This window comes from Esox lucius, chromosome 16, assembly GCF_011004845.1.
Source record: "Esox lucius isolate fEsoLuc1 chromosome 16, fEsoLuc1.pri, whole genome shotgun sequence".
Lineage (NCBI taxonomy): Eukaryota > Metazoa > Chordata > Actinopteri > Esociformes > Esocidae > Esox > Esox lucius.
Window position 1 is genome coordinate 3,631,976 of NC_047584.1, and position 26,781 is coordinate 3,658,756.

The 26,781-nt window shown below is 42.7% G+C and overlaps 1 protein-coding gene across 1 annotated transcript in view; it reads left to right on the forward strand.

The window, feature by feature from the left end:
- The first annotated feature begins 8,374 nt into the window (after positions 1–8,374).
- The window catches only part of itgbl1 (integrin, beta-like 1), a 109,128-nt gene continuing 90,721 nt past the window's right edge, over positions 8,375–26,781 (forward strand). Inside the window, exons 1-2 of the mRNA XM_013131192.4 lie at positions 8,375–8,550; positions 10,938–11,131. Of these exons, the coding sequence (XP_012986646.2) occupies positions 8,459–8,550; positions 10,938–11,131 (286 nt within the window). The 5' untranslated portion in view covers positions 8,375–8,458. The remainder of the gene's footprint in view (positions 8,551–10,937; positions 11,132–26,781) is intronic.

The following is a 26,781-nucleotide window of genomic DNA, read 5'->3' on the forward strand; positions in this document are numbered from 1 at the left end:
AATCCACTTGCTCCGCAAACAATGAGTTTCAAAAGCTGTACTATAAATTCTCGGACTACAAATAAATTCCTTGATATTCTTACTAGTTCGCTCATTAACGACAGAGTGAATAAATCTGTAAACGATCAAATCGAGGATCTAAACACTGCGAAATACATTAGACAGTTGCACCACTAAAAACAAAAGAAATACGCAACAAGATGCTTGCTCCCTGGTACACAGACAATACTAGAGCACTTAAGAAAGCCTCCAGAAAATTGGAGCGAAAGTGGCACTCCACCAAGTTGGAAGTATTTACACTAGCCTGGATAGACAGTACACTACAATACCGAAAGTCACTCAAGTCTGCTCGATCAACTTATTTCTCCAAAATTTCTCTGATACAGTTTCAAAGTTAACAAAAAAGCAAAGCTTAGCAAGTGAAGTGGGTCTTCACTTTAGTTGTAATGAATACATGAACTACTTTGATGAAAAGATCATCACCATTAGAAAACAAATAACTGACTCCTCCTTAAATAGTTATGGTCCTCAAAATCTCAGTTGTCCTAAAAATTTCCTGAACCTCCCTGACTAAAATTTTTGATACCGTATCGCTCGACACATTTCCTAAATTTGTTCTATACCCACAAACTCTCAGCTAGACCCGATTCCAATAAAATTACTTAAGGAGCTATTTCCTGTGCTAGGTCAGCCAATGCTGAACATAATGAATTGCTCCCTTTCCTCCGGATGTGTACCAAACTCACTAAAAATAGCGGAAATTAAGCCTCTTCTAAAAAAATCGAATCTGGATCCTGACATATTAAACAATTATAGGGCAATATCGAACCTCCCGTTCCTCTCAAAAATCTTAGAAAAATTTGTTTCCCAACAACTGAATGCCTTCCTAAAGACAAATAACATTTATGAAATACTCCAGTCCGGTTTCAGATCGTAGTACTGAGACTGCACTCATGAAGGTAACAAATGACCTTCTGATGGCCTCAGACAGAGGTTCCACATCCGTCCTGTTGCTTCTTGATCTTAGTGCTGCTTTTGACACTATTGATCACTCCCTTCTCTTAGAGAGACTGGAAACCCATATTGGGCTACGTGGACATGTTCTAGCCTGGTTTAAATCTTATTTATCTGAAATATATCAGTTTGTTAGTGTGGATGGCATATCCTCTGACAAGTCAAAGGTATGCTTTGGTGTTCCTCAAAGCTCAGTTCTGGGCCCATTATTGTTCTTACTATATATGCTCCCTCTGGGCGATGTAATCCGAAATCACAGTGTAAACTTTTACTGTTACGCTGATGACACACAGTTATACATTTCAATGCATGGAGAAGCCCCTAAATTAGCTACTTTGGAAGCATGCGTTTCAGATATTAGGTAGTGGATGACACAGAATTTCTTGCTCTTAAACTCAAGGAAAGCAGAAATGCTCATTTTAGGACCCAAGAAACAAAGAGCATTGTTAGCAGATCTCACTGTGAACCTCGACGGCTGCATGGTCGTATCCCAAAAAACTGTAAAAAACCTTTACCCTTGACCCTGACCTCTCCTTTGAAGAACATATAAAATATGTCTCAAGAGTTGCTTATTTTCATCTTCGAAACATTGCAAAAATTTGAAACTTTCTATCAAAAACTGATGCAGAAAAATTAATCCATGCTTTCGTTACTTCTAGAATAGATTACTGCAATGCTCTTCTCTCTGGTTATCCAGACAAATTAATAAATAAACTTCAATTAGTGCTGCACACAGCTGCTAGAATCCTAACTAGAACAAAAAACTTTGAACACATTACTCCTGTCCTAGCGTCCTTAAACTGGATGCCTGTTAGGGTTAGGGCTGATTTTAAGGTTTTACTCTTAACCTATAAATCGATACATGGACTTGCTCCTACTTACCTTGCTGAAATGATCCAGCCATACATACCTACACGTAACCTACGATCGCAAGATGCGGGCCTTTTAATTGTACCTAGAATTTCTAAACAAATAGCTGGCGGCAGTGCCTTTTCTCATAGAGCTCCACTACTGTGGAATGATCTGCCAATTATGGTTAGAAATGCAAACTCAGTGCATACTTTCAAGTGTCTACTAAAAACCCATCTCCACAGCACGGTTTATAATTAGGTGTAGCCTGGCACGGGGGCGTGAAGGTGACCAGTAGGCTTGATACTGTCCACCCTTGCTGTCTTGCCAGGTGGCTCTCGTCGCCACTGGGATGCCCTCCCTCCAATGCCTTTTGGGGGAAGAGTCACTGGCTTGTTGTTGACTCTCTGTTGCGCACTTGTGCAATTGGGCTGTACGCTTCTGGCAATACGCGGCCCTCATTCAGGGGGGTTGCGGTTGGTGGGTGTCCCTTTGGTTGATGTGGGTGCATTGATTTCCTGCCTGTTGGGCCCTGTCCGGGGCCTCCCCCGGGTAGGGACACAGTGTCACCGAACCCCCCCGTCTCAGTTCCAAGGTGTTACGCTGCTATATTATTGTGCTGGGGTATATGAGGAATGCACTACTAACTTTTCTCAGTCTCCTCCAGTTTAAAATTTTAGGAGGAGATGAGGTCCTGGTCTACACCTGCGGAGTACCTGGTTTGGGGGGCCCGTTGCTGTCCCAGTCCTTGTCCACCTGGTCATACTTTTGACCTAGTCTAGAATCAAATAGACTCTGGATTTAGCCAAGAGAAATGTATTTATTACTCCAATTGGACTCTTAATATCTCACCCAGCACAGCCAGAAGAGGACTGGTCACCCCTCTGAGCCTGGGTCCTCTCTAGGTTTCTTCCTAAAATTCGACCTTCTTAGGGAGTTTTTCCTAGCCACTGAAATTCAACACTACTGTTGTTTGCTCCTTGGGGTTTAAGGCCGGGTGTCTCTGTAAAGCACTTTGTGACAACTGCTGTTGTAAAAAGGCCTTTATAAATACATACAAATATACAATAATAAATACAATAAAATCCCCTCCAAGAACTGCCACCTTAACGTGGTAGAGGGGTTTGAGTACCCGAGTGACCCTAGGAGTTATGTTGTCTGGGGCTATATGCCCCTGTTAGGGTCTCCCAAGGCAAACAGGTCTTAGGCGACGGGTCAGACTAAGAGCGGTTCAAAACCCCCTTAATGATGTATAAGATTTTGAGTACCGTGACGTCGCCCGGTATGGCACAGCCGGGGCCCCACCCTGCCTGTTGGCCGGGCCTTCCCCCATGGGGCCCGGCGGGGCTCAGCCCGAACGGGCGACGTGGGGCCGCCTTCCCGTGGGACACTCGGGTGTAGAGAGGGGCGGAGCTGTCAACTGATCACCACCTGGTGGTGAGTTGGATCCGATGGCGGGGGAGGAAGCTGGACAGACTTGGCAGGCCCAAGCGTACTGTAAGGGTCTGCTGGGAACGTCTGGCCGGGTCTCCTGTCAGAGAGATCTTTAACTCCCACCTCCGGCAGTGCTTCGACTGGATCCCGAGGGAGGCAGGAGATATTGAGTCCGAGTGGACCATGTTCTCCACCGCCATTGTCGAAGCGGCCGCTCGGAGCTGTGGCCGTAAGGTCTCCGATGCCTGTCGAGGCGGCAATCCCTGAACCCGGTGGTGGACACCGGAAGTAAGGGATGCCGTCAAGTTGAAGAAGGAGTCCTATCAGGCCTGGTTGGCTTGTGGGACTCCTGAGGCAGCTGACGGGTACCGACAGGCCAAGCGGGCTGCAGCCCGGGTGGTTGTGGAGGCAAAAACTCGGGCCTGGGAGGAGTTCGGTGAGGCCATGGAGAAGGACTATCGGCTGGCCTCGAAGAGATTCTGGCAAACCATCCGGCGTCTCAGGAGAGGGAAACAGTGTCCTACCAACGCTGTTTACAGTAGAGGTGGGCAGCTGTTGACCTCAACTGAGGATGTCGTCGGGCGGTGGAAGGAGTACTTCGAGGATCTCCTCAATCCCGCTGTCACTTCTTCCATTGAGGAAGCAGAGGATGAGGGCTCAGAGGTGGACTCGTCCATCACCCGGGCTGAAGTCACAGAGGTGGTCAAGAAACTCCTCGGTGGCAAGGCACCGGGGGTGGATGAGATCCGCCCTGAGTACGTCAAGTCTCTGGATGTTGTGGGGCTGTCTTGGTTGACACGCCTGTGCAACATCTCATGGCAGTCGGGGACAGTGCCTCTGGGATGGCAGACCGGGGTGGTGGTCCCTCTTTTTTAGAAAGGGGACCGGAAGGTGTGTTCCAACTATAGGGGGATCACACTTCTCAGCCTCCCCGGGAAAGTCTATGCCAGGGTTCTGGAGAGGAGAATACGGCCGATAGTAGAACCTCGGATTCAGGAGGAACAGTGTGGTTTTCGTCCGGGCCGTGGAACACTGGACCAGCTCTATACCCTCTATGGGGTGTTGGAGGGTTCATGGGAGTTTGCCCAACCAATCCACATGTGTTTTGTTGACTTGGAGAAGGCAATCCACATGTGTTTTGTGGAGGGTGCTTCGGGAATATGGGGTCCTGGGTCCTTTGCTAAGGGCTGTCAGGTCCCTGTACAACCGAAGCAGGATCTTGGTCCGCATTACCGGCAGTAAGTCAGACTTGTTCCCAGTGCATGTTGGACTCCGGCAGGGCTGCCCTTTGTCACCGGTTCTGTTCGTAATTTTTATGGACAGAATTTCCAGGCGCAGCCAGGGGCCGGAGGGTGTCAGGTTTGGGGACCACACAATTTCGTCTCTGCTCTTTGCGGATGATGTTGTCGTGTTGGCCCCTTCTAACCAGGACCTTCAGCATGCACTGGGACGGTTTGCAGCCGAGTGTGAAGCGGTGGGGATGAGAATCAGTACCTCCAAATCCGAGGCCATGGTCCTCAGTCGGAAAAGGGTGGCTTGCCCACTTCAGGTTGGTGGAGAGTGCCTGCCTCAAGTGGAGGAGTTTAAGTATCTAGGGGTCTTGTTCACGAGTGAAGGAAGGATGGAACGGGAGATTGACAGACGGATCGGTGCAGCTTCTGCAGTAATGCAGTCGATGTATCGGTCTGTCGTGTTTTACCAGTCAATCTACGTTCCTACTCTCACCTGTGGTCATGAGCTTTGGGTCATGACCGAAAGGACAAGATCCCGGATACAGGCGGCCGAAATGAGCTTTCTCCGCAGGGTGGCCGGGCGATCCCTTAGAGATAGGGTGAGAAGCTCGGTCACCCGGGAGGAGCTCAGAGTCGAGCCGCTGCTCCTCCACATCGAGAGGGGTCAGCTGAGGTGGCTTGGGCATCTGTTTCGGATGCCTCCGGAACGCCTTCCTGGGAAGACCTAGGACACGCTGGAGGGACTATGTCTCCCGGCTGGCCTGGGAACGCCTCGGTGTCCCCCCGGAAGAGCTAGAGGTTGTTTCTGGCGAGAGGGAAGTCTGGGCATCCCTGCTTAGACTGCTGCCCCCGCGACCCGGCCCCGGATAAGCGGAAGATGATGGATGGATGGATGATTGAAAAATGACAATTTTGTTGCAGTTCTCTGTTGACAACAGGTGGGGCCGTGCACCACCTGCCCCTAATGACCATTCACCCTTCTCAACAGATCTGTCACCATTGTGTTCTTGGACTATTGCAAGATTCGCTTAATGGAATGCAATCTATCCATAATAGTATGTAGAGCCATGTATGCACATGCCCAGTGAATGTCATTTAATCTCCGAAGCTCTCTAGGTGCACCTGTGTACATTTCTCTTTCTATGCTAAAGCCATTTTTGATGCACATAATATGACCCAGATATGAACACATACAGTCTTTCTAGTAAGGAGAAGAAATAACCTATTTCAAGGACAACTTTGACTGTACCTGCTTAAACTATGTTCAGTGTGTACGGCAGAGGATGTAAAAGGCATGCTTTGCTTGTTCTTTAACACGTGTCTGGACGTCTGAATGCTTGCTAGTGTGGCGGGGGGCACCATAGTAAAGTATATGCATCATGCCACCGTACCCCTAAGACACCGTACCGGAGAACAGTGGGGTTGCTGAACGCAGCCCAAACAAGGAGCCCTTACAAGCCACACCTGGCACCCATCAGGACAAGAACAAAAGGACTCTCAGACAAGTACGGGAGGGAGAGAGTCAGGAAATGCTGACGGTGGTTCTTTTAGCTTCTTCTGTTCCAGAGAGCGAAAGCGAAGAAGACTAAGCCGTCTGCCCAGAATACAGCTGCCCCGCCGAGGCCTGCGCTGCAGCTGTCCTTATTGACCCCCTTGGGCTTTGCATGTTTTTGTTTAGATTCATAATAAATGCCCAAGGGCTTCCCTGCACCTCCCTGTCAGGCCTCTTTGTTCTCTGCATCACTAAACTGGTAGAGGATGCAGGCATGATAGGAGAACACTATGCATTAAAGTCTGAGCAGTGCACGTCAGGTTTGTGTCATTGGAAACCATGGAAGAAGTCTGATTGAGGCCTCTGCAGCACAGCAACAAGAGTTGCCCAGCAACAGCAGCACCAGCAACAACTCACACAGCAACTTGCTGCCTCTCTGCAGGGGCTGACCCAGCACCTCACCACCAGGATGAACAATGTGACCCAGGAGATGGACCTTAGCCGCCACGCCATGGCGGCCACCCAATGCCTACCTGCTTTCCAACTCTTTATCACGTTGACACCCCATGATAACATGCAGGCATACCTACATATGTTTGAGGTGGTGGCGGAGTGAAAGAGCTGGGACCCAGCCGATTGGGCCCGGATTCTCGGGCCATTCCTGTCTGGGGAAGCCCAACAAGCTTATTAAGCCCCTCTGAGGCTGAAGATGGAGATACTATCCCGCCTAGGTCTATCAGTCACTGCCTGCCAGTTCCATCAGTGGCAGCACACCCCTGGCATCCCCGCCCACACCCAGGTGACACAGCTCCATCGGCTTGCAGAGAGTTGGCTACAGCCGGAGCACCTAATGGCAGCCAGGTGGTCAACCGAGTGGTCATGGACCGGTACCCTGAAGCCGTTACCCTCTAAAATGCCACCTCCAAGGCTATCAGCAAGGAGCTGTTCCTCCTGTTCAGCCGAGTGGGCATCCCCAAGGACCTCCTAATGGACCAGGGGACACCTTTTCGTCTCCCAGTTGATGAGGGACCTGTGCCAGCTCTTCCAGGTACACCACCTATGCACATCTGTCTAACACCCCCAAACCAATGGTTTTGTCAAAAGATTCAACCAGATCCTAAAGTGGATGTTGCAGCGGGAAGTCTTTGAAGACGGCCGCAACTGGGACCTTATGTTCCCATATGTGCTGTTTGCTGTGCGGGAGACTCCCCAGGCTTCCACCGGGTTCATGCCTTATGAGCTGCTCTATGGTCGGCGGCCCTGAGGGCTGCTCAATGTGGCCAAGGAGGCCTGTGAGCAACAGCCATCGCCACACCGGACCGCCATTGAGCATGTACGGGAGATGCGGGACCGAATGTTCCTTCACCAACAACGGACCTACAACTGACCTGCCCTACTCTGTGAGTTCCAGCCAGGGGATAAGGTGCTCGTGCTAGTGCCCACGGCCAACTGCAAGTTCCTGGCAGCCTGGCAGGGGCCACAGTGAGGGAAAACATTATTTGATCCCCTGTGGATTTTGTATGTTTGCCCACTGACAAAGAAATGATCAGTCTATATGATTCCAGCTAGCCCAGGCAGACTGGAATGTAAACAGGCCTGTAAAGAGGACCACAATTGTGGTGAAATTCCTGCCTCTATGGACAATTCTGCCAATGCGGCTGTATTTTCATTTTGGCTTGGTTCCTGATGCTTGTAACCAGCTTATCCTCAGCTAAAATCCTTCTTGTCCCTGGCCAGATTTAAAACCTGGTCTCCTGTGTGGCAGTCTGCGTCTCTAAACACTACGCTATTTAATGGGTAGTCAGCCGCTAACTCAGCCACTCAGTCAGAGACATTCGATCTGCTTACGTGTTCCCGGAAATAAGTAAGTTGACCCACTAGAGATTGGTCTTTTTTTTTGTGCATATTTGAGGACATTGATATTTGAGCTAAACCCCAACCACATTAATTAATAAAAGTAATCCAAGTCAACATATCACACCAAATAATGCATTAAAACCAATTAAAAGGAAGTTTTCCCTGAGGGAGCAGCTCTTCTGTAAGGGTGGGATGGTCAATAGCACAGCAGTTAAGAGCCAGCACTCAGGACATATAGTGATGATAATAATAGAAAGAAATATAAAAAAATCGATTCAACGTGTCCTGTATGAAAGACTTTGTGATTATATTGGTGATTAAATGTTTTCTCTTTTTTGGCAGGTACTGTCCAACCTTACCAAGACTCAGCTTGTGAAGGTCACAATTAATTAAAGGCACTTGTATGTGGAGAGGGCTGTTGGTTTCTGTAGGGTTGGAGCCAGTTCTGGCCAGCCCTCTGCTGTCTCCTCTCTTTCCCTCTCTCCTTCCCTTCCACTCTCCCCCTCTCTCTCTCTTTGGGAAAAAAAAAGAGGTAAATTCCTGCAGGCCACTTTACTCCAGGTTTCTGTGGGATTTAAACATGCGTGCAGAGACTTTGGTGAACTCCATGTTAGTTCCCTTACTTCTTATTCAGCTCACGGCTGTTAAGGAAAGTTTGTTACAATCGCTGGGGTGAGTTTTGAAGTTTCAACTTTGTTTTTCTCAATAGTTTATTTATATGGTTTTTGGAGGGTAGATTGAGGTAAGGAGATATGCTGACTGGGTGAAAGTTTACAAGCAAAGTTAAATGTGTGGTTGTGATAATGTTTGTGTGGTTGGTTAGTAAGAATTTTCATTCTCTGCTATTTAGGAAACATGTTTTCTTATCGGTAGTGCCGAGTCTAGAAGTCAATAGATGTTGTGATGGTAAAGATATTTTCCTTTGATGAAAAATTTTTAATGCAAAACTTAAATAACTACTGGAAAATAAGGTCTGTATCATGTCCTAGTAACAGAATGTTGATGAACAGTTTTTCCACATTCGCATTTGCCGAATATGAGACAATTTAATTGACAATGTTCCCAGATTTGAGTGCTTGGTTTATGTCAAGTATTACCATGCATCTGCATTTGTTATGATGCTATACAAAACAACATTAATAGAGTCTAGTTAATAGTTTACACAGAATCAATTTGTGAATGTTCAAAACCACATTTTTCGTTGGCCTTTTAAAGGGGTGCCTGGGGAGCAGTAAGTATTGCCACATGACATTACAGAGAAGAGTCTGTAAACTTGACTTGGCTGAGGACGTAAACAGAGGTTTACTCAAAGCAGGTGCACCGGTGGTTGATTGTTTGTGTGTGTGTGCATATGGCTAAGATTGAGGCAGTATATGTTTGAGTTTTTTTTTTAATGCTTGGTGGTAGCCTACACAGCACATGCTTCATCGCATGTGTTAATTTGGCAATATGCTGTCAAATCCCTCATATACCAACATACCTTTGTCAGTATGAATGCCACTCTCAAGTGTTTCTGGTAGAAAAATCTATATATAAATTGTTAGCTGTCAAACCTGTACATGTGCCAACAAATGTATAATTCGCACCAACAACATAAACCATTGTTTTTGTTTCTTCTTCAGACAAGGCTTTCGAGTAGATGAGTTAAGTGTGTAATACAAGCTGTCCTTTTAAAAAACTGTCAGAATTCAGTTTGCCATTCCTGAACAGGAAAGAACTGAGCAGAGAGAGGGAAGGAATGGAAAGGAATGTCAGGAAGCTAGACCAAATTAAAAATGTCTAACAGAGAGTGAGAAAACCAAGTTCTTAAAGACTGCTTGTCTGGAGTTGGAGTCCAATGAACTGTAAGTGGATTTACTGTACAGTACAGTATGCTATTTGCAATGTTTTTATGCTATCATTACTCAGATCATAACTTGGATGGCAGTTAGCCTGGCTGTAAACCGGTAAACATACAGTTCCTGTATAGAATCCCTGAGCTGTGAAAAGTCTGTATTTCCATTCTTGACCAAGACAGTTAAGTTGAATTGCTCCCTGGCTGCTCAATGTGGCAGCTCCCTACACCTCTACAATCTAGTGTTTTATCATGGAAGTTACATTTAAATTGGACCTTGTGTGCAATTGCTGACCAAAATAATGTAATTCTCTGTTTCTATGTGACAACATGAAGAAACATCATGACCATTGTCACAGATGTAATGTGACTTTTAGATTATTTTATATTTGATGTAATGCTGTAGGTCACTTGCTGATATAACAGAGTGTTTAGATTACATCCGGCATTGATCACTTCATAGGTCACAGACCATTTTCCTGAATAATATTGGATGACTCATGCTTGATATTGGAGCAGAGGAGTCAGATTCAGGTGATTTGTATTCCAGTGTGCCTTATTTTGAAATTGCAGTCCGGTGGTATTGTAATAAAAAAGATTGAGCATGCAACCTCCAGCCAAGTGAAGACGCACAAAGCCAACATTATTATTTTATTTAATTAAAAAAAAATATATACAGTTCAGGATTGTCAGAATCTTTATGGTTTTGCTGTAAAATAACAACAACAAAAGAGCAAGAGGAAGTTTCATGGAGAAAGAGGAAGAGAAGAATAGGAAAAAGAGAGTGAGAAACAGAAAGAAAGGGAACATGAGTCTGGTTACAATAAAAAATTCCAACAGTTTACTTTCTCACAGGAAACAAAAATAGACAGGTAGAAAGTGAGAGGGAAGTAATTCAATGTTGTTGTTTTTTTTATTGTTATTAAGATGCCAGAACTGTCTAAAAAAAAGGAAACGACATGCATCTATTAATCAGCCACATATATTATATATAGACCCTTTTACACCAGCAGTTATGTCACAAGTGCCAGACCTACTTCAGAAGATTAACACAACAATAGGCTGACTGGTAAAAAGCACACAGGGGTACTTCAGGGGTATTCCAAAATATTGTTGGTTCTACAGGAATTAAAATAGGTTTGGAACTACTGTTTGTTCCTTACACAGGGAGAAATATATCTTAACTTAGGGATGGAGTTTATTGACAACCTCCTCATCTTCCCAGGCAGGTGTGTACGCTGTCTACTGAGTCGTCCCAGCGGCGGTGCAAGACCCCTGATGGTTTGATCTGCAGCGGTAGGGGCGAGTGTAATTGTGGGGCCTGCGTATGCCAGGTCGCAGAGCCAGGAAACTACTATGGGCCACGCTGTGAATGCCATGACTGGGTCTGCGCAACATATGATGGGAAGACCTGTGGAGGTAAGGGATACAGTTATACAGAAACACTGAATTTGACAATTTTATTATTCCATTTATTTTTGTTGAGACACTTGCTTCCTTTTTTGGGGTTCATGCTCAGATTTTTAGTATGGTTTGGCACAGCACTGCTGTCAATATTTTGAAAATGTGACGGTGAGGTGACAAACAGCCACGTCATCTCCCGCTTTCCCCAGTTTACTTTTCGTTCCCGATCACATCCCGGACTTGTCTTGTCTCTGATTATCTCCCACACCTGGTCCCAATCCGGTCATTAGTATGTGTTTAAATGTTGCTCCTCTGCTCCCCCCATTTGTTAGTCATTGTTGCTGGTCTAAGTTTGTTTCATGTATGTGGTATGTGGTCTGGTTTTTGGTTTATCCCTTTTGTTTGCATGTTTTTGGTACTCAGTGTTATTTGTCATTAAAAAAGACACATCATCGACTGCCACGCTGCCTGTGTCTGGTTCCTTCCTCTCCACCCCTATGCCATTCGTGACAGAAAAGGTATAGCAGAACTGTAATAGTGGACATGTGGTGTTACACCTTGTCACCCAAATGTGCTTTTTGTAGACCTTAGTAAGTAATATTGCAGATCTTCTTTAATGCAGATAGCAAATGTTCTGAGGAGCTATTTCATTTGACTAAGCCTGCCTAACATTAGTGTTGCGTTAGCAGCCAGTGCCAGCCAGCTGAAGTGACACAGAAAAATAAGTACAGTCAGAAACTGGAACCTCAATTCAATTTCACCGCCATTCATTTCAGTAGGGACCAAACTATCACTTTCAGTGTGGTTGTTTGCTTTAATCAAATGTTCTAGAACACACATCAGACAGATATAAATAATGAATTCCTGAAAAGACAGCTGCCCATCTAGTTGTCAAGATGGCATTAGCTTGTTAGGAAGCCTGGTTTTTCTGTATTGTTTTCTCAGATTTTTTTTCTATTTGTCCACACTAATGGATGTGGCTGGTTTGAGTGCACAACTCTCTAGCATCAAATATGCTTCTTTTCCTTGCCGCCTTGAGGCCATTTTGCTTATTGACTTATGTTGGAGATGGAAAAATAGCCTTGTCTTTGCAAGGAAATATGTTTGGCGGCAGACAATAATATCCAAGGATATGCCTCCCAAGACCATCCCTGACCCACCACCAAGCTGGTCACGCTGGATGATGTTGCAAGCAGCATAACATTCACCACAGCATCTCTAGACTCTTTCACGTCTGTCACATGTGCTCAATGTGAACCTGCTCTCATCTGTGAAGAGACCGGGGCACCAATGGTGGACCTGCGAATTCTGGTGTTCTCTGGCCAATCAAGCTGCATGGTGCTGGGCTGGGAACACAGGTCCCACTAGAGGACGTCAGGCCCTCATGCCACCATCAACAGTCTGTTTCTGACAGTTTGATCAGAAGCATGTACACCAGTAGTCCGCTGGAGGTCATTTTGTAGGGATCTGGAAGTGCTCCTCCTTTTCCTCCTCGCACAAAGGAGCAGATACCCGTCCTGCTGCTGGGTTGATGCCCTTCTACGGTCTAGCTCTCCTCATGTAACGGCCCATCTCCTGGTATCTCATCCATGCTCTTGAGACTGTACTGGGAGAGACAGCAAACCTGCTTGCGACGGCACGTATGGATTTTCCATCCTGGAGAAGCTGGACTACATGTGCAACCTGTGTTGGCTGCAAGTACCGCCTCATGCTACCAGTAGAGACAAGGACACTAGCAAAATGCAAAACTAGAGAAGAATCAGTCAGGAAGGATAAGGAGAGAGCAATTGCCTGTGGCCACCATCTGCAAAACCATTCCCTTTTTGGGGGTTGTCTTTCTGTTGCCTCTCCAGTGCACCTGTTGTCACTTTCATTTGCACTAAAACAGGTGACAATGATTCACAATAGCTTATGCTTCCTAACTGGACAGATTGATATCCTTGAAGTATAACTAAATTGGTGTTATACTGTGATTACGTGTTCCCTTAATTTTTTTGAGCAGTGTTTAGCTGCTACATTACAATCCAATTTTCTTTTAACTATTATTCAACTAGTCAATTCAGAACCATTTCTCATTATCAATGACCCCCTTAAATTGTTCAGACATTAGCTTGGTTAGTTTTTTCTGCAGGAGGAAGGTGTGATGAAAAACAATTTGTTCCAGTCAATGGCATGCTTCAATGACCAAAATGTTCTTAAACTGTGTTTGAAAAAGTTTTTTTACTCTCCTCATTTAATTTCTTTTTTTTTGGGTTTAGCGAATTAGAAGTTAGAACTGTAAAGACAGGATATTTTAAGGACAATAAACTTTGGTTTATCCATTTGGTAATTTGCATGTATAACTGGAAATATGTGTGTGCAAGAGGCCTCCTGCAGAAGGGTTGGTTACGGTTAGGGTTAGTGGGAGAGTGATTGATTCGGGCAGACAGGCAAGGAGTTGGTGAGGAGCTCATTATGGTTGATGTTATGGTTGGCTCTGCCTCAGCCTGATAATGGGTTTCACCCACCAAAACATACACTGCAAAATGGGTCGGGTCTGGAATTTTTCCGACACACCCACATCAACCTGCCGGAGCTCATATATGAATAGGCAAACAGAAACATTCGCACACACATGCAACTACCTCTGAACATACACGTGCTCATCTCAGTACACAGTTGTGGAAGGTCTTTTTCTGAAAGAAGGGTGATTTTAAGGGCATCTTTTGAAGTTTAAGGCCTGTATATATGGGTGTATGTTTTTATCTATGTCTTTTTTATGTTTCACTTTTGCTGTAATCTGGCCCAACTGCAAAAGAGATGTAGGACTCAATTTGGTTCATTGCATTGGTGCCAAGCCAGGGGCGAGACGGGGGTTAAGCCTCCCCAAGAATAACACTAGCACTGCCATTAGCACCCCCAGGAATGATTGAGGGAAGGCGTTGACGAACTCTGGTTGAGCCGACGGCCATTCACTGACTGACCATTCCATGCGCCGCTTGTAACACCCTGTATAACTGTAGGTAAAATACATTTAAAAAAGTGACAGACTTAAAAAATGGTTGTTAGATTCCCCAGATATCAACCATTTTACATTTTATTCATTTAACAGACGTCCCTAAAGGGGCCCTGTGTAGAATCCTGCCTCTCAACCAGTGGTTCCCAAACATTTCCAAATCACGGAACCCCATCATAGTAATTTTTTTCAAGGCACCCTGACTTTTAAAAATGAAAAAAATGCCAATCACTTGTTTAATATTGATATAGGCCTACAGTAGTGAATCGACATGTTGTGTTCTACATCATACAAAATGGTTAATTTTTACAGATATTTAATTAAGAAAAAAGTCAGCATGAACACATTCTTTTAACAAACAGCCAATGAATTGTTATAATGAGTAGAGATTCTTCACAGCACCCCTGGAGTGTCCTCTCGGCACCCCAATTTGGGAAACACTGGTCTAAACAAAAACACAGCTTGTCTCCTCCTTGTCCTCCCTTACTAAACGAGTATAGAATAGTATTAGCTAGTGCAGGGTGATTTAGGATGGGAAGTATGCTACTGAATGTGTTTAAAGGAGATAAAAATTTACTGCAAACTGATGGACGGACTGGCAAGAAAGTTTTTGTGGGGAATATCTCAGGCATAAAAATCTATTTTTTTGAAAAATATTATTTGAAACAGTAACTGCAGATGTCCACCGGTCATTTTTGGTTGTATATATGCTAATAGTAGAGTAAAAACTTTACTCATTGCATCTTTAACTAGAATAGGTACAGTTACTGGAACAACACTCTAACGTCCACACCAGGGGTTGGCAACCTGAAGCTATTCAGAAAACTTCACTTGATCTATTATAAAAAAGAACCATTTTATGTAGAAAACTGGGACAGAATGGCTTTGCCTGTGCATTTGTCCTCTATCGACTGAGGTTAATGGAGCTAAAGGCAGCAGCCAAGATCATTTCTCAATTTATTAACAGCCTTTTTTAATTGTAATTATAGAAGTTAAAGGTGCTACACATTGATTATAATTTTTTTTGCATCTGCAGTAATAGCGGAATAATGTTGTTTCACAATGTTACTTCCAACTGTAGCAAAACATGCACATTCAGGAATGTTCTGCCAGATCCTGAAAGGCTCCAACTGTTGTTTCTATAATAAAATGACTTGGGAGCATTAATAGCTGCAGGCAGCTTTATCCTTGTCACAGCTGCTACTTTCCACATCCCGATTTCCAGTTCCCCTCTGTCCATACCAGTTTTCAGGCTCCCCCGTTCCCGGTCTCCTGATTATTGAACTCACCTGTTACGCATTGTACTAATTAGGTATACTATTTAAGGGTATTGGTTACTAGGTCGCACTGTCTAGTCACGTTGTTTTGTTATGTTCAGCTCACTGTTTGGCCCATGGCTACCTTTTGTTTGTTATCATTCTTTTTTTTATTATTACACGCTTTTGGCACTTGTATCCAAGATTCTAGTGTGTTTCCTCTTTCGTGGTGTTACAATCATTTTGATTTGTTCATAGGATTTTTTACCTTCCGGTGTTGTGATTAGCTAAACATATGTGGCTGTTTATTTATCCCCCAGATAGATTTGTTGAAATGGGAATGCCGTTTCTAATTTGTGGCTGGGGGAAGCAGTCATGATACCATTGTAATTTCTGTGAAATGCGTTTTATTTGTTTGTTACACATTTTGCAGGTTTTCCTACTTACAAAGAATGTAGAGGTCTTTTTATCATAGGTACACTTCAACTGTGAGAGACGGAATCCCCCCCAAAAATCCAGAAAATCACATTGTATGATTTTTAATAATTAGCATTTTATTGCATGACATATGTATTTGATCACCTACCAACCAGTAAGAATTCAGGCTCTCACAAACCTGTTCGTTTTTCTTTAAGAAGCCCTCCTGTTCTCCACTCATGACCTGTATTAACTGCACCTGTTTGAACTTGTTACCTGTATAAAAGACACCTGTCCACACACTCAATCAAACAGACTCCAACCTCTCCACAATGGCCAAGACCAGAGAGCCGTGTAAGGACATCAGGGATAAAATTGTAGACCTGCACAAGGCTGGGATGGGCTACAGTACAATAGGCAAGCATCTTGGTGAGAAGGCAACAACTGTTGGCGCAATTATTAGAAAATGGAAAAAGTTCAAGATGACGGTCAATCTCCCTGGGTCTGGGGCTCCATACAAGATCTCACCTCGTGGGGCATCAATGATCATGAGGAAGGTGAGGGATCAGCCCAGAACTACACGGCAGGACCTGGTCAATGACCTGAAGAGAGCTGGGACCACAGTCTCAAAGAAAACCATTAGTAACACACTGTCATGGATTAAAATCCTGCAGTGCACGCAAGGTGCCCCTGCTCAAGCCTGCGCATGTCCAAGCCCGTCTGAAGTTTGCCAATGACCATCTGGATGATCCAGAGGAGGAATGGGAGAAGGTCATGTGGTCTGATGAGACAAAAATAGAGCTTTTTGGTCTAAACTCCACTTGCCATGTTTGGAGGAAGGAGGATGAGTACAACCCCAAGAACACCATCCCAACCGTGAAGCATGGAGGTGGAAACATCATTCTGTGGGGATGCTTTTCTGCAAAGGGGACAGGACGGCTGCACCGTTTTGAGGGGAGGATGGATGGGGCCATGTATCGCGGGATCTTGGCCAACAACCTCCTTCCCTCAGTAAGAGCATTGAAGATGGGTCATGGCTGGGTCTTCCACCATGACAATGACCCAAAACACACAGCCAGGGCAACTAAGGAGTGGCTCCATAAGAAGCATCTCAAGGTCCTGGAGTGGTCTAGCCAATCTTCAGACCTGAACCCAATAGAACATATTTGGAGGGAGCTGAAAATCTGTATTGCCCAGTGACACCCCCGAAACCTGAAGGATCTGGAGAAGGTCTGTATGGAGGAGTGGGCCAAAATCCCTGCTGCAGTGTGTGCAAACCTGGTCAAGAACTTCAGTTAACGTATGATCTCTGTAATTGCAAACAAAGTTTTCTGTACCAAATATGAAGTTCTGCTTTTCTGATGTATCAAATACTTATGTCATGCAATAAAATGCTAATTAATTACATACAATGTGATTTTCTGGATTTTTGTTTTGGATTCCGTCACTCACAGTAGAAGAGTACCTATTATAAAAATTACAGACTTCTACATGCTTAAAGTGGGAAAACCTGCAAAATCAGCAGTGTATCAAATACTTGTTCTCCCCACTGTATGTATGTAACTTATTTATCTTCTATGAGCATATATGTTGTAAATATATATTTTAGCTTGATGAACACATACATATGTACAAACATTTCTGGAAATAATTAAGAGACCATTCCTAACTTTTCTTAAATCAGCATCTGTACATGTATGGCAGCCATTCCATTCCAGTGTCTGTTAAATTCCAACACAGGCACACCTCATTTTACTTAATGAGTTACTGATTAGGTGATTACCTGAACCAAATCTAATTTAACAAGGAAAAGTATAATAATTACAGCTGTGGTCATCACGATCCTCTTGCAATAGGACAAGTTGGAATGGCAAAATAAGTGCAAGTAATACCTCAAAGGTAATTTGAATAAAAAAATAACTATTCAGCATGACAAAAGAGTTGAAAAGAAAAGCTTTGAGTGAGGAAAAGAAGGGTTCAATTCGGGATTTACTGGCAGAGGGATACAGTGAGCGTCAGGTTGTTTCCATCCTGAAAATTTCAAAGACGGCTGTTCATAGGAAATGAGGTCAAGCAACAGACATTGGGGACAACAAAGCTACAGACTGGCAGAGGGCGAAAATGACTGTCCACTGACCAAAATGACCATCAACTCATTTGAACCGTAGGATGACATCAAATGGTCTACAAAAAGAATGGCAAACAGCAGCTGGGGTGAACTGCACAGCAAGGACGGTTTGAAAAAGGCTCCTAGGGGTAGGGCTGAAGTCATGCAAAGCTAGAAAAAAGCCCTTCATCAATGAGATGCAAAGAAGAGCCAGGCTTGAAGTTTGCAAAAGACCATAAGGAATGGAGTAAGGTAATCTTCTCTCACCAGTCACAATGGTTAAACGGAGACGAAGGATGGTCACAAACCATCAAACAAAGCCGAGCTACTTGAATTTTTATGCCAGGAGTGGCATAAAGCAGAGGTGGGGGACTCGAGTCACATGACGTGACTCGAGTCACAATTTTCAGGACTTGTGACTTGCTTGATTAAAGTATCAAAATGACTTGACTTGACTTTGACTTGAGAACAAGTTACTTGAGACTTGACTTGACTTGAAGTGGAAGACTAGACAATGACTTGAACTTATAATAAACAAACAGCAATAAAAAAAATTTATATGTTGTGACATCAGCACCACTAATCAGCGTATGTGCCTTTAACGCTGCACAATTCAAACCGCGCCAAACATGGCAGACAGTAACGTTAGTCGAGCTCCACAAATATTATCGTTTGGATACAAGGACTTTGAACTGTACCGTGTGAATAAAAAAAGATTTGCCAGATGCTAAATATGCAAAAACGTCAAATTTCATTCGTCATTTTAAGAACCACAAGGAAAGGTAAGAATGTAATCTCTTTATATTCAGTTTCACTAAGATCTATAACGATTAAGTTACTAATGTAATGAATTAATATTTTGTTTGTCATAATTTGGCCTTGGTTGTATATTATGTTTGTTTTTTTCTTGTTAGAAATGTGACCATTATCATTACTGAATACGTCTGGTAAATAGATAGAATTTGACTATTACAGTGGCATAGCCTGAATTTTAATGTTGATGGGCATCTTAAAATGAGCGGGCATGCATATTATTACACGTAGGCTATAATGTCTGTATTAAATGTGCGCATTTTCAAGTGTTTGTGGACTGCGTGTGGAAACGAAAAAGCATTGTGCTTACACCATAACAGTTAACTTTACTGCATGAAAGGCTAACATGGAGGCGCCGATGTGATTACTAGCACCTAAACATTTCGAAGAGTTTTATTTTTTTACTCCTACAGACAATAATGACAGCGTAATTACATATTAGGCAGTTTTTCAGTCACAATAATTAGTTTATAAGGTTGTTATTATTAGCCCTTATTACATGGATTGGCTGAATTCCAGTGCAGAATGCGTGTTATTTCTTGATAACAGACCGTTGCCATGAAAAACAGCGCGTTGCTGTGGACGCAGCAGGATTCTAACCAGAGACGGAACGGTATTTGATTTTGAAATCGAGCTTCGCACCGAGCGCACGTCAGAAACAGAGGACAGTGTGTGTGTGTTCATCTCTTTAGTACTGTGACTTGACTTGACTTGACTTGAAACTTATAAGGACTCGACTTGACTTGCTTAGGGTGAACCCTTGACTTGACTTGACTTGCTTGATTTATCTGAACTGTGACTTGAGACTTGACTCGAGACTTGATGGTTAAGACTTGAGACTTGCTTGGACTTGACCATGTGTGACTTGTCCCCATCTCTGGCATAAAGTCACCCAACAGCAATGTGGCAGACTGGTGGAGAGCATGCCAAAACGCATGAAAGCTGTGATAAAAAAATCAGGGTTATTCCACCAAATATAGATTTCTGAAAGTTAAATAATTGATATATTTTTGTTGAAAAATGAATATGAATTCATTTTCTTAGCATTATTTGAGGTCTGAAAACAATGCATAATTTTTGGTTCTGTTCTGTGCCAAGCATCCATGTGTCATTGCCTGGTCATCTCTGTCTCTCACAACTGCTCCCAGATATATGATCCTATGGATTTTCCTCTATAAGATATGGGGTTTTCTCTTCTAAACACATTAGCTTTGCTGACACTGAGTTTGAGATTTTCCTTTGTATGCTATTCCTCATTGGCACATAGCCTAGTTGTAAGCTAGTCAAAATAACAGCAGCCTTTTGCAACTTACTGTAGAAGCTACTTAGCTGAGAACAAATTGACTTAAATCTGAATGAAGTATCTATTACAGAGAAACTGTATGTTTTGCATAATGACTTTGCTGTTTGTAATTTGTAGCACTAAATATCAAATTATGCCACATATCTTATCAATTTGAAGGGCGTTGTAAGTCATTTCTGATCTTGCTACCTCCCGGTGGCTGGATTCACACTTAGTCCTTAATTCTTCTATCTTCTGTGCAAACAGAGGGACATGACATGCCTGTTTTTTGATTGAAGCATCGCTAACCCTATGGCAGACTTTTAAATAATGGGTAAATGAAGAAAAAATGCAGTAGAGTAAAACATTTAACCAGAGAGTCTTGAGCCATAAGTATCCAGAAATGGGCTGCATCCAAAGAGGCTTACTTTTTGAAAAGCACAAGAAATACATTTTCAGACAGGACTAGGGCTACAGTTCTGGATTGGTATGAAGACCCATCGATGTGGCTCCTTGTGGTTTAAGGCAGGGTGTTTCTTTAAAAGCACTTTGTGATAACTGCTGTTGTAAAAAGGGCTTTATAAATAAATGTGATTAGTTAAATTAATACATTATTTTATGTTTTACGTTTCTTTTAAAGATAATGATATGACATTTATTTTCATAAATTATATTTCCATTTTCATAACATCATATCCTTTTTAATAATTTCATAATATTATGTAGTTTTTCATGATCACAATCAGTGCAAGTGGGTGGTCTGTAGCCGTGACTGGCCAAACCTTTTACCTTTACAGATCAGGGCTACAGGGATACTGCTCATGCTAGAAATACATTTCTGCTAGTGAGAAAATGTATAAACAATGCAGTCTACCTGGCAACAACTGTTCAAAAGTGTGTTGGAAAAGTTTATAGCAAGCAAGCAATCAAGTTTATTTATATAGCACAATTCATACAAAGAAGCAATTCAATGTGCTTTACAAAAAAGGAAAAATATAAAAATACAATAGCATTGAAACATACTCAAATGAAAACATCTAAACAACATCATAATAATAAAATAGAAATAGATTAACAATGGGATAAAAACATAGGAAGCTGTTTAGCCTTACAGCTTTTATAGTGTGGTTAAGTTTAAGTGCTCAGTCATAGTTGTGTGAAAACAGAAGTGTTTTTAACCTGGATTTAAAAACTGATACGATTGGGGGCTCGTCTTAGATCTTCTGGTAGTTTATTCCAGTTGTGTGCAGCATAACTGCTAAACGCAGCTTGACCTTGTTCAGTTTGGACTCTGGGCTCAACTTGCTGAATTGCATTCAGGTCATAAACCATTCAGTGATTTATAAACTAAAAGCACCACTTTAAAATCTATTCTGCAACTGACTGGAAGCCAGTGCAAAGATTTAAGAACCGGAGTGATGTGCTCTGTTCTCTTGGTCCTGGTTAGCATTCTAGCAGCAGCATTCTGAATGAGCTACAGCTGTTTTACAGTTTTTTTGGGTCCACTTACAGTAGTCAACCCTACTAGAGATAAAAGCATGGATGAGCTTCTCTTGGTCTTTTTGGGACACAATCAAGCCCCTGATTCTGGCTATATTTTTAAGATGGTAGAATGCTGTTTTGGTGACCACTTTGATATGAATTAAATGTGAGGCCAGAGTATCAGAACACTATATCTGCTTTTCCACAAAAAAGTACCTGGAGCTTTGAGTCCCAGGAACTGCTATTCAAGGAACTAAAGGGTTCCTTCAGCCCATTGTTGTGTGCGTTTCCACCGCGGTCTGAAGTCCCGTGAAGATTAGACTAATTAGTCCGCTCCAGTGGCGGCTGCTGGTCTTTCAAAGAGGGGAAGCTCATTTTCGCAGTTTCACCCGCGCACAACGCTAGCCAAGTCTACTACTGTATATGAATGAATGAACTATCTAAAAAATATATATGAAACTTTGTTAAACTGAAACAAGGATTGTGGTGTAGCCTATAATTGTGTGAAATGTATAATGCAAATCGGCTAGCAATTTCGCCAAACAAATATCAAGAAATATTGCAGCAGTCTGTCTTTCGAAATACACTTGAGAAATATGCATTGGGACTGAGCGCAAAATAGCTTCAGTGACTTCTTATAGTACAGACCGCTGTCAGTCAAAAGGAGACGTCAGATCCTCCAATCAACACGCGGAAGCCCGGAGTCCGGGCCAGCCCACTCCTCATTCACCCCCAGAGACGCTGAGCGTCCGTGGGCGGGACATAATCGCAGCATTTATCCAATCACCGTCTACTTTCGGAACACTGAAAAAAACTGTTCTAAGCAGCCCCATTGAAGTCAATGGACGCTCGGCTTCAACAGGAAAATGCACTGTGACACTGCGGGATTGTATGAGAAGAAAATCGAGTCAGCCGACCTGTAGCTGATTCTTAACAAGCTAGTTTTAGAGATGAACGTGTTTTAACGCATTTTTGTCAATAAAATGTTTACACAATAGTACATATTTGACCATAATTTTTTTTGACATAGGGGAAGCCGAGCTTCTATGTCCCTTGCAGTCTTAAAGAAATCCCCACTGGTCCGCTCACGTATGCAACATACGCTATACAAAGCAACAGACAGGTGTCTTTATTATTTATGCGACACTGCAACACCACAGCAACCAAGGAGGAGATTCAAGTTGTGTTGCAGTTGATCATGATTTATTAGTTTGCAAATGTGGTCATTGAGTCAACAGTGGAAGAGACGAGCAGTAGTAGCAAAGCGGATTCAAAATCCCCGAAATTCTAGTCGAATACAAATAAAGTGAATGGATTTTACGAGTTATCACAGAGAAGGACCATGAAATGACAGATGAGAAGGATTTGCTTCCTCGCGCACAGAAAAGGAGAATAGTAAGATTTTTTTTTTTTGTAGGCCAATATACACTCACCTAAAGGATTATTAGGAACACCATACTAATACTGTGTTTGACCCCCTTTCGCCTTCAGAACTGCCTTAATTCTATGTGGCATTAATTCAACAAGGTGCTGAAAGCATTCTTTAGAAATGTTGGCCCATACTGATAGGATAGCATCTTGCAGTTGATGGAGATTTGTGGGATGCACATCCAGGGCACGAAGCTCCCGTTCCACCACATCCCAAAGATGCTCTATTGGGTTGAGATCTGGTGACTGTGGGGGCCATTTCAGTACAGTGAACTCATTGTCATGTTCAAGAAACCAATTTGAAATTATTCGAGCTTTGTGACATGGTGCATTATACTGCTGGAAGTAGCCATCAGAGGATGGGTACATGGTGGTTATAAAGGGATGGACATGGTCAGAAACAATGCTCAGGTAGGCCGTGGCATTTAAACGATGCCCAATTGGCACTAAGGGGCCTAAAGTGTGCCAAGAAAACATCCCCCACACCATTACACCACCACCACCAGCCTGCACAGTGGTAACAAGGCATGATGGATCCATGTTCTCATTCTGTTTACACCAAATTCTGACTCTACCATCTGAATGTCTCAACAGAAATCGAGACTCATCAAACCAGGCAACATTCTTCCAGTCTTCAACTGTCCAATTCTGGTGAGCTCGTGCAAATTGTAGCCTCTTTTTCCTATTTGTAGTGGAGATGAGTGGTACCCTGTGGGGTCTTCTGCTGTTGTAGCCCATCCGCCACAAGGTTGTGCGTGTTGTGGCTTCACAAATGCTTTGCTGCATACCTCGGTTGTAACAAGTGGTTATTTCAGTCAAAGTTGCTCTTCTATCAGCTTGAATCGTCGGCCCATTCTCCTCTGACCTCTAGCATCAACAAGGCATTTTAGCCGACCGGACAGCCGCATACTGGATGTTTTTCCCTTTTCACAACATTCTTTGTAAACCCTAGAAATGGTTGTGCATGAAAATCCCAGTAACTGAGCAGATTGTGAAATACTCAGACCGGCCCGTCTGGCACCAACAACCATGCCACGCTCAAAATTGCTTAAATCACATTTCTTTCCCATTCTGATATTCAGTTTGGAGTTCAGGAGAGTGTCGTGACCAGGAACACACCCCTAAATGCATTGAAGCAACTGCCATGTGATTGGTTGATTAGATAATTGCATTAATGAGAAATTGAACAGGTGTTCCTAATAATCCTTTAGGTGAGTGTACAACCCTGCAGAATTGAAACAATGCATGCGCTATGTAAACATCTGCTCTTGTTTTACATTTTCTTACATAATTCAAGCTGTGTTAATGTAAGCTTGCAAAACTATCAGTCCATCTTCATCTTAATTTTTGGGAATTGGATCAAAAGACCCAGGGCCTTAGATGCCTAGGCTTAACGATGCCACTGGTAATGAATAGCAGCATTTTGGTTTTCTATTAGCATTTCTATTACCATTTACTAGGATGAATACATACTAAAAGGGATTTTGCCTGAACATTCTTAATACAAACTTGATAAATTGTTATCATCAAGCACAACTTTTGCTGTAGAAACCTGTTTGCATGCCCACAAATGAGCAACTGTAAGTGAAGCAGCGGGTAAATACCACCCACTTGCATTGATTGATATATCCCTTGTGATCTTGAATGAGAAAAGGAACCAACATTTTTGTACTTTTGTACAGAAATGACTGTAGATGGTCGTCCATACAGTAATAGTTGAATAGCTAACCACTAGGCTATGTGAACTATGAGGAAATTGAAAGCATTGGCTGATACTCAAATCACATACTGCATACAGTAGGCTACTATAAAAAGCATTCACAGATGCATACTTTGAAAATCCATCAGATATAGTCGCTATATAACCATAAACAGTTTTTTTTTAGGCTTACTATAACGTAGCTACTAAAGGTTGTAGCCAGTGACATTTTTGTCTATCCTGAACAAATCCTAACATGTAACTTATTATGTATGCAGCGAGGCTCGAACATCGACTAACCACTACGCTATTTAACAAGTGATAGTCACACAGTCAGCCAGTCAGTCACTCACTCACTAAGAGATATTCGCTCTTCTTGGCTGGCTTCGCTTACGCAGTCCAGCAAAAATGAAATACGCCATGAAATTATGTGAAAGGCTATGAAATTGGCCAATAAATTATGAAATTGGGCATGAAATTGGAAATAGGCCATGATATTATGTAAAAGGTCTTGATATAATGTTGTGATGAATAAAAGCCATTGGGAAATACAGTGTGGTATTATGAAATATCATACCATTATTTTGAAAAGGGGCATTCTGAAAGAATATTCCATTGCAATTTACCACTTAAAATGATATATTGATTTCATAAATTATTTGGTCCTTTGGTCCGCTACAAGATACACTAGGGAAGGATGATCTTGAATAGGCACAGTGATAAGGAACACAGGTGAGGGTAATAATAACAAACAGGTGTCTATGCTCCAAATTAGGGAGAGAGGGCAATGGCTCTTACCAAGACGTGACAGATCCTAAATATAGTGCCATAGCAACTGGGACGTTTTCTATTTTACCACATCATTGCCATGATTTCAGACAAATTAAAAATGCCTTTCATTTGCAGAAGATTAACTTAAGGCAAATATTTAAAAAATATATATTAAATGACTGATATACAGACATGGCAGAGTATCACCAGAGAAGGTACTAACTATCTGGTTGGTTCACTGACATGTAGACATCAGTCAGTTATTGCAGACAGGATAGGCAAAGAAACACTAAACATAACTTAATAAATATAAAAATCAGGTTTTAGGTTGAGTCCCCACATTTCTGTTGTCCTGAAATATGTATAAAAAGTATTTTCATTTCTAAATGCTAAAACCCAGAATGTTTACACATAAACGAAATGAAGGCTAAAAAAACGATACTGTAATGTCATCACAAATGTCTGATTTCAAAGCCAAATCTTTGGAGTATAAAGCTAAAAAGATGAAAACGTGAGTCATTCTTCAGTTACAGAAGGCAATGTAGAGGTCTAGTACAGCTGTGTTTAGTCTTCTAATCCGAAAAGTATTGGTGCAGGAACAATTTACCAAAACATCCCATTCTGCCCTCAGAGGGTACATCTTTGAATGCTTTCATTTTAAAACCCTGGACCCCCCAGACAATATTATGGAGGTGGAGATGACATTTAGTAACGGCTACAAACAGCTGTTCAACAGCTGTGCAGGACTTACCTGTTATTGGACCACAGTCAAAATTAATATTAGAGATTTCGTGTGTGTAAACAAACAGACACATTTTCCTTGAACTTTCCCTATTGTTATTGTGCTTGTAGGTTTTAATTGGTATACAATTAAATTGTTTTAATATTCATATAAAATGTGTTTTGTTTGAAACGTCATCTTGTTCGTCTTCAGGAGACTCGACGTGGCATCCTTTTCACAGTGTTCTTTTCTTTCTTTCTCTCACTGGATTGTGTTTTTGAATGAGCCACATGCAATTGCTGTATTTTTTCCTCCTCCTCTCTCTCACACAATCTCACTGAATATTCAGACAATGCAGGCACTGTGTTAACCCAGCATGTTAGTGTGTTGTCCATAAAATGTGCCTATTCCAAACTGCCTCTGGAAGCAAAATCAGCACAGAAAATGTGTAACAAGAACTTCATGAAATGTGTTTCCATTGCTGAGTAGCTGAATGCAAGCCTTGCTCAACTTGCTCAATGCCAAGCATTGGCTGGAGTGGTGTAAAGCACGCCACCACTGGACTCAGGAGCAGTGGAAACGTGTTCTCTGGATTTATGAATCATGCTCCACTAACGTGCAGTCTGATGGACGAATCTAGGTGTGGCGGATGCCAGGAGAATGCTACATACTCAAATGTATAGTACCTACTGTA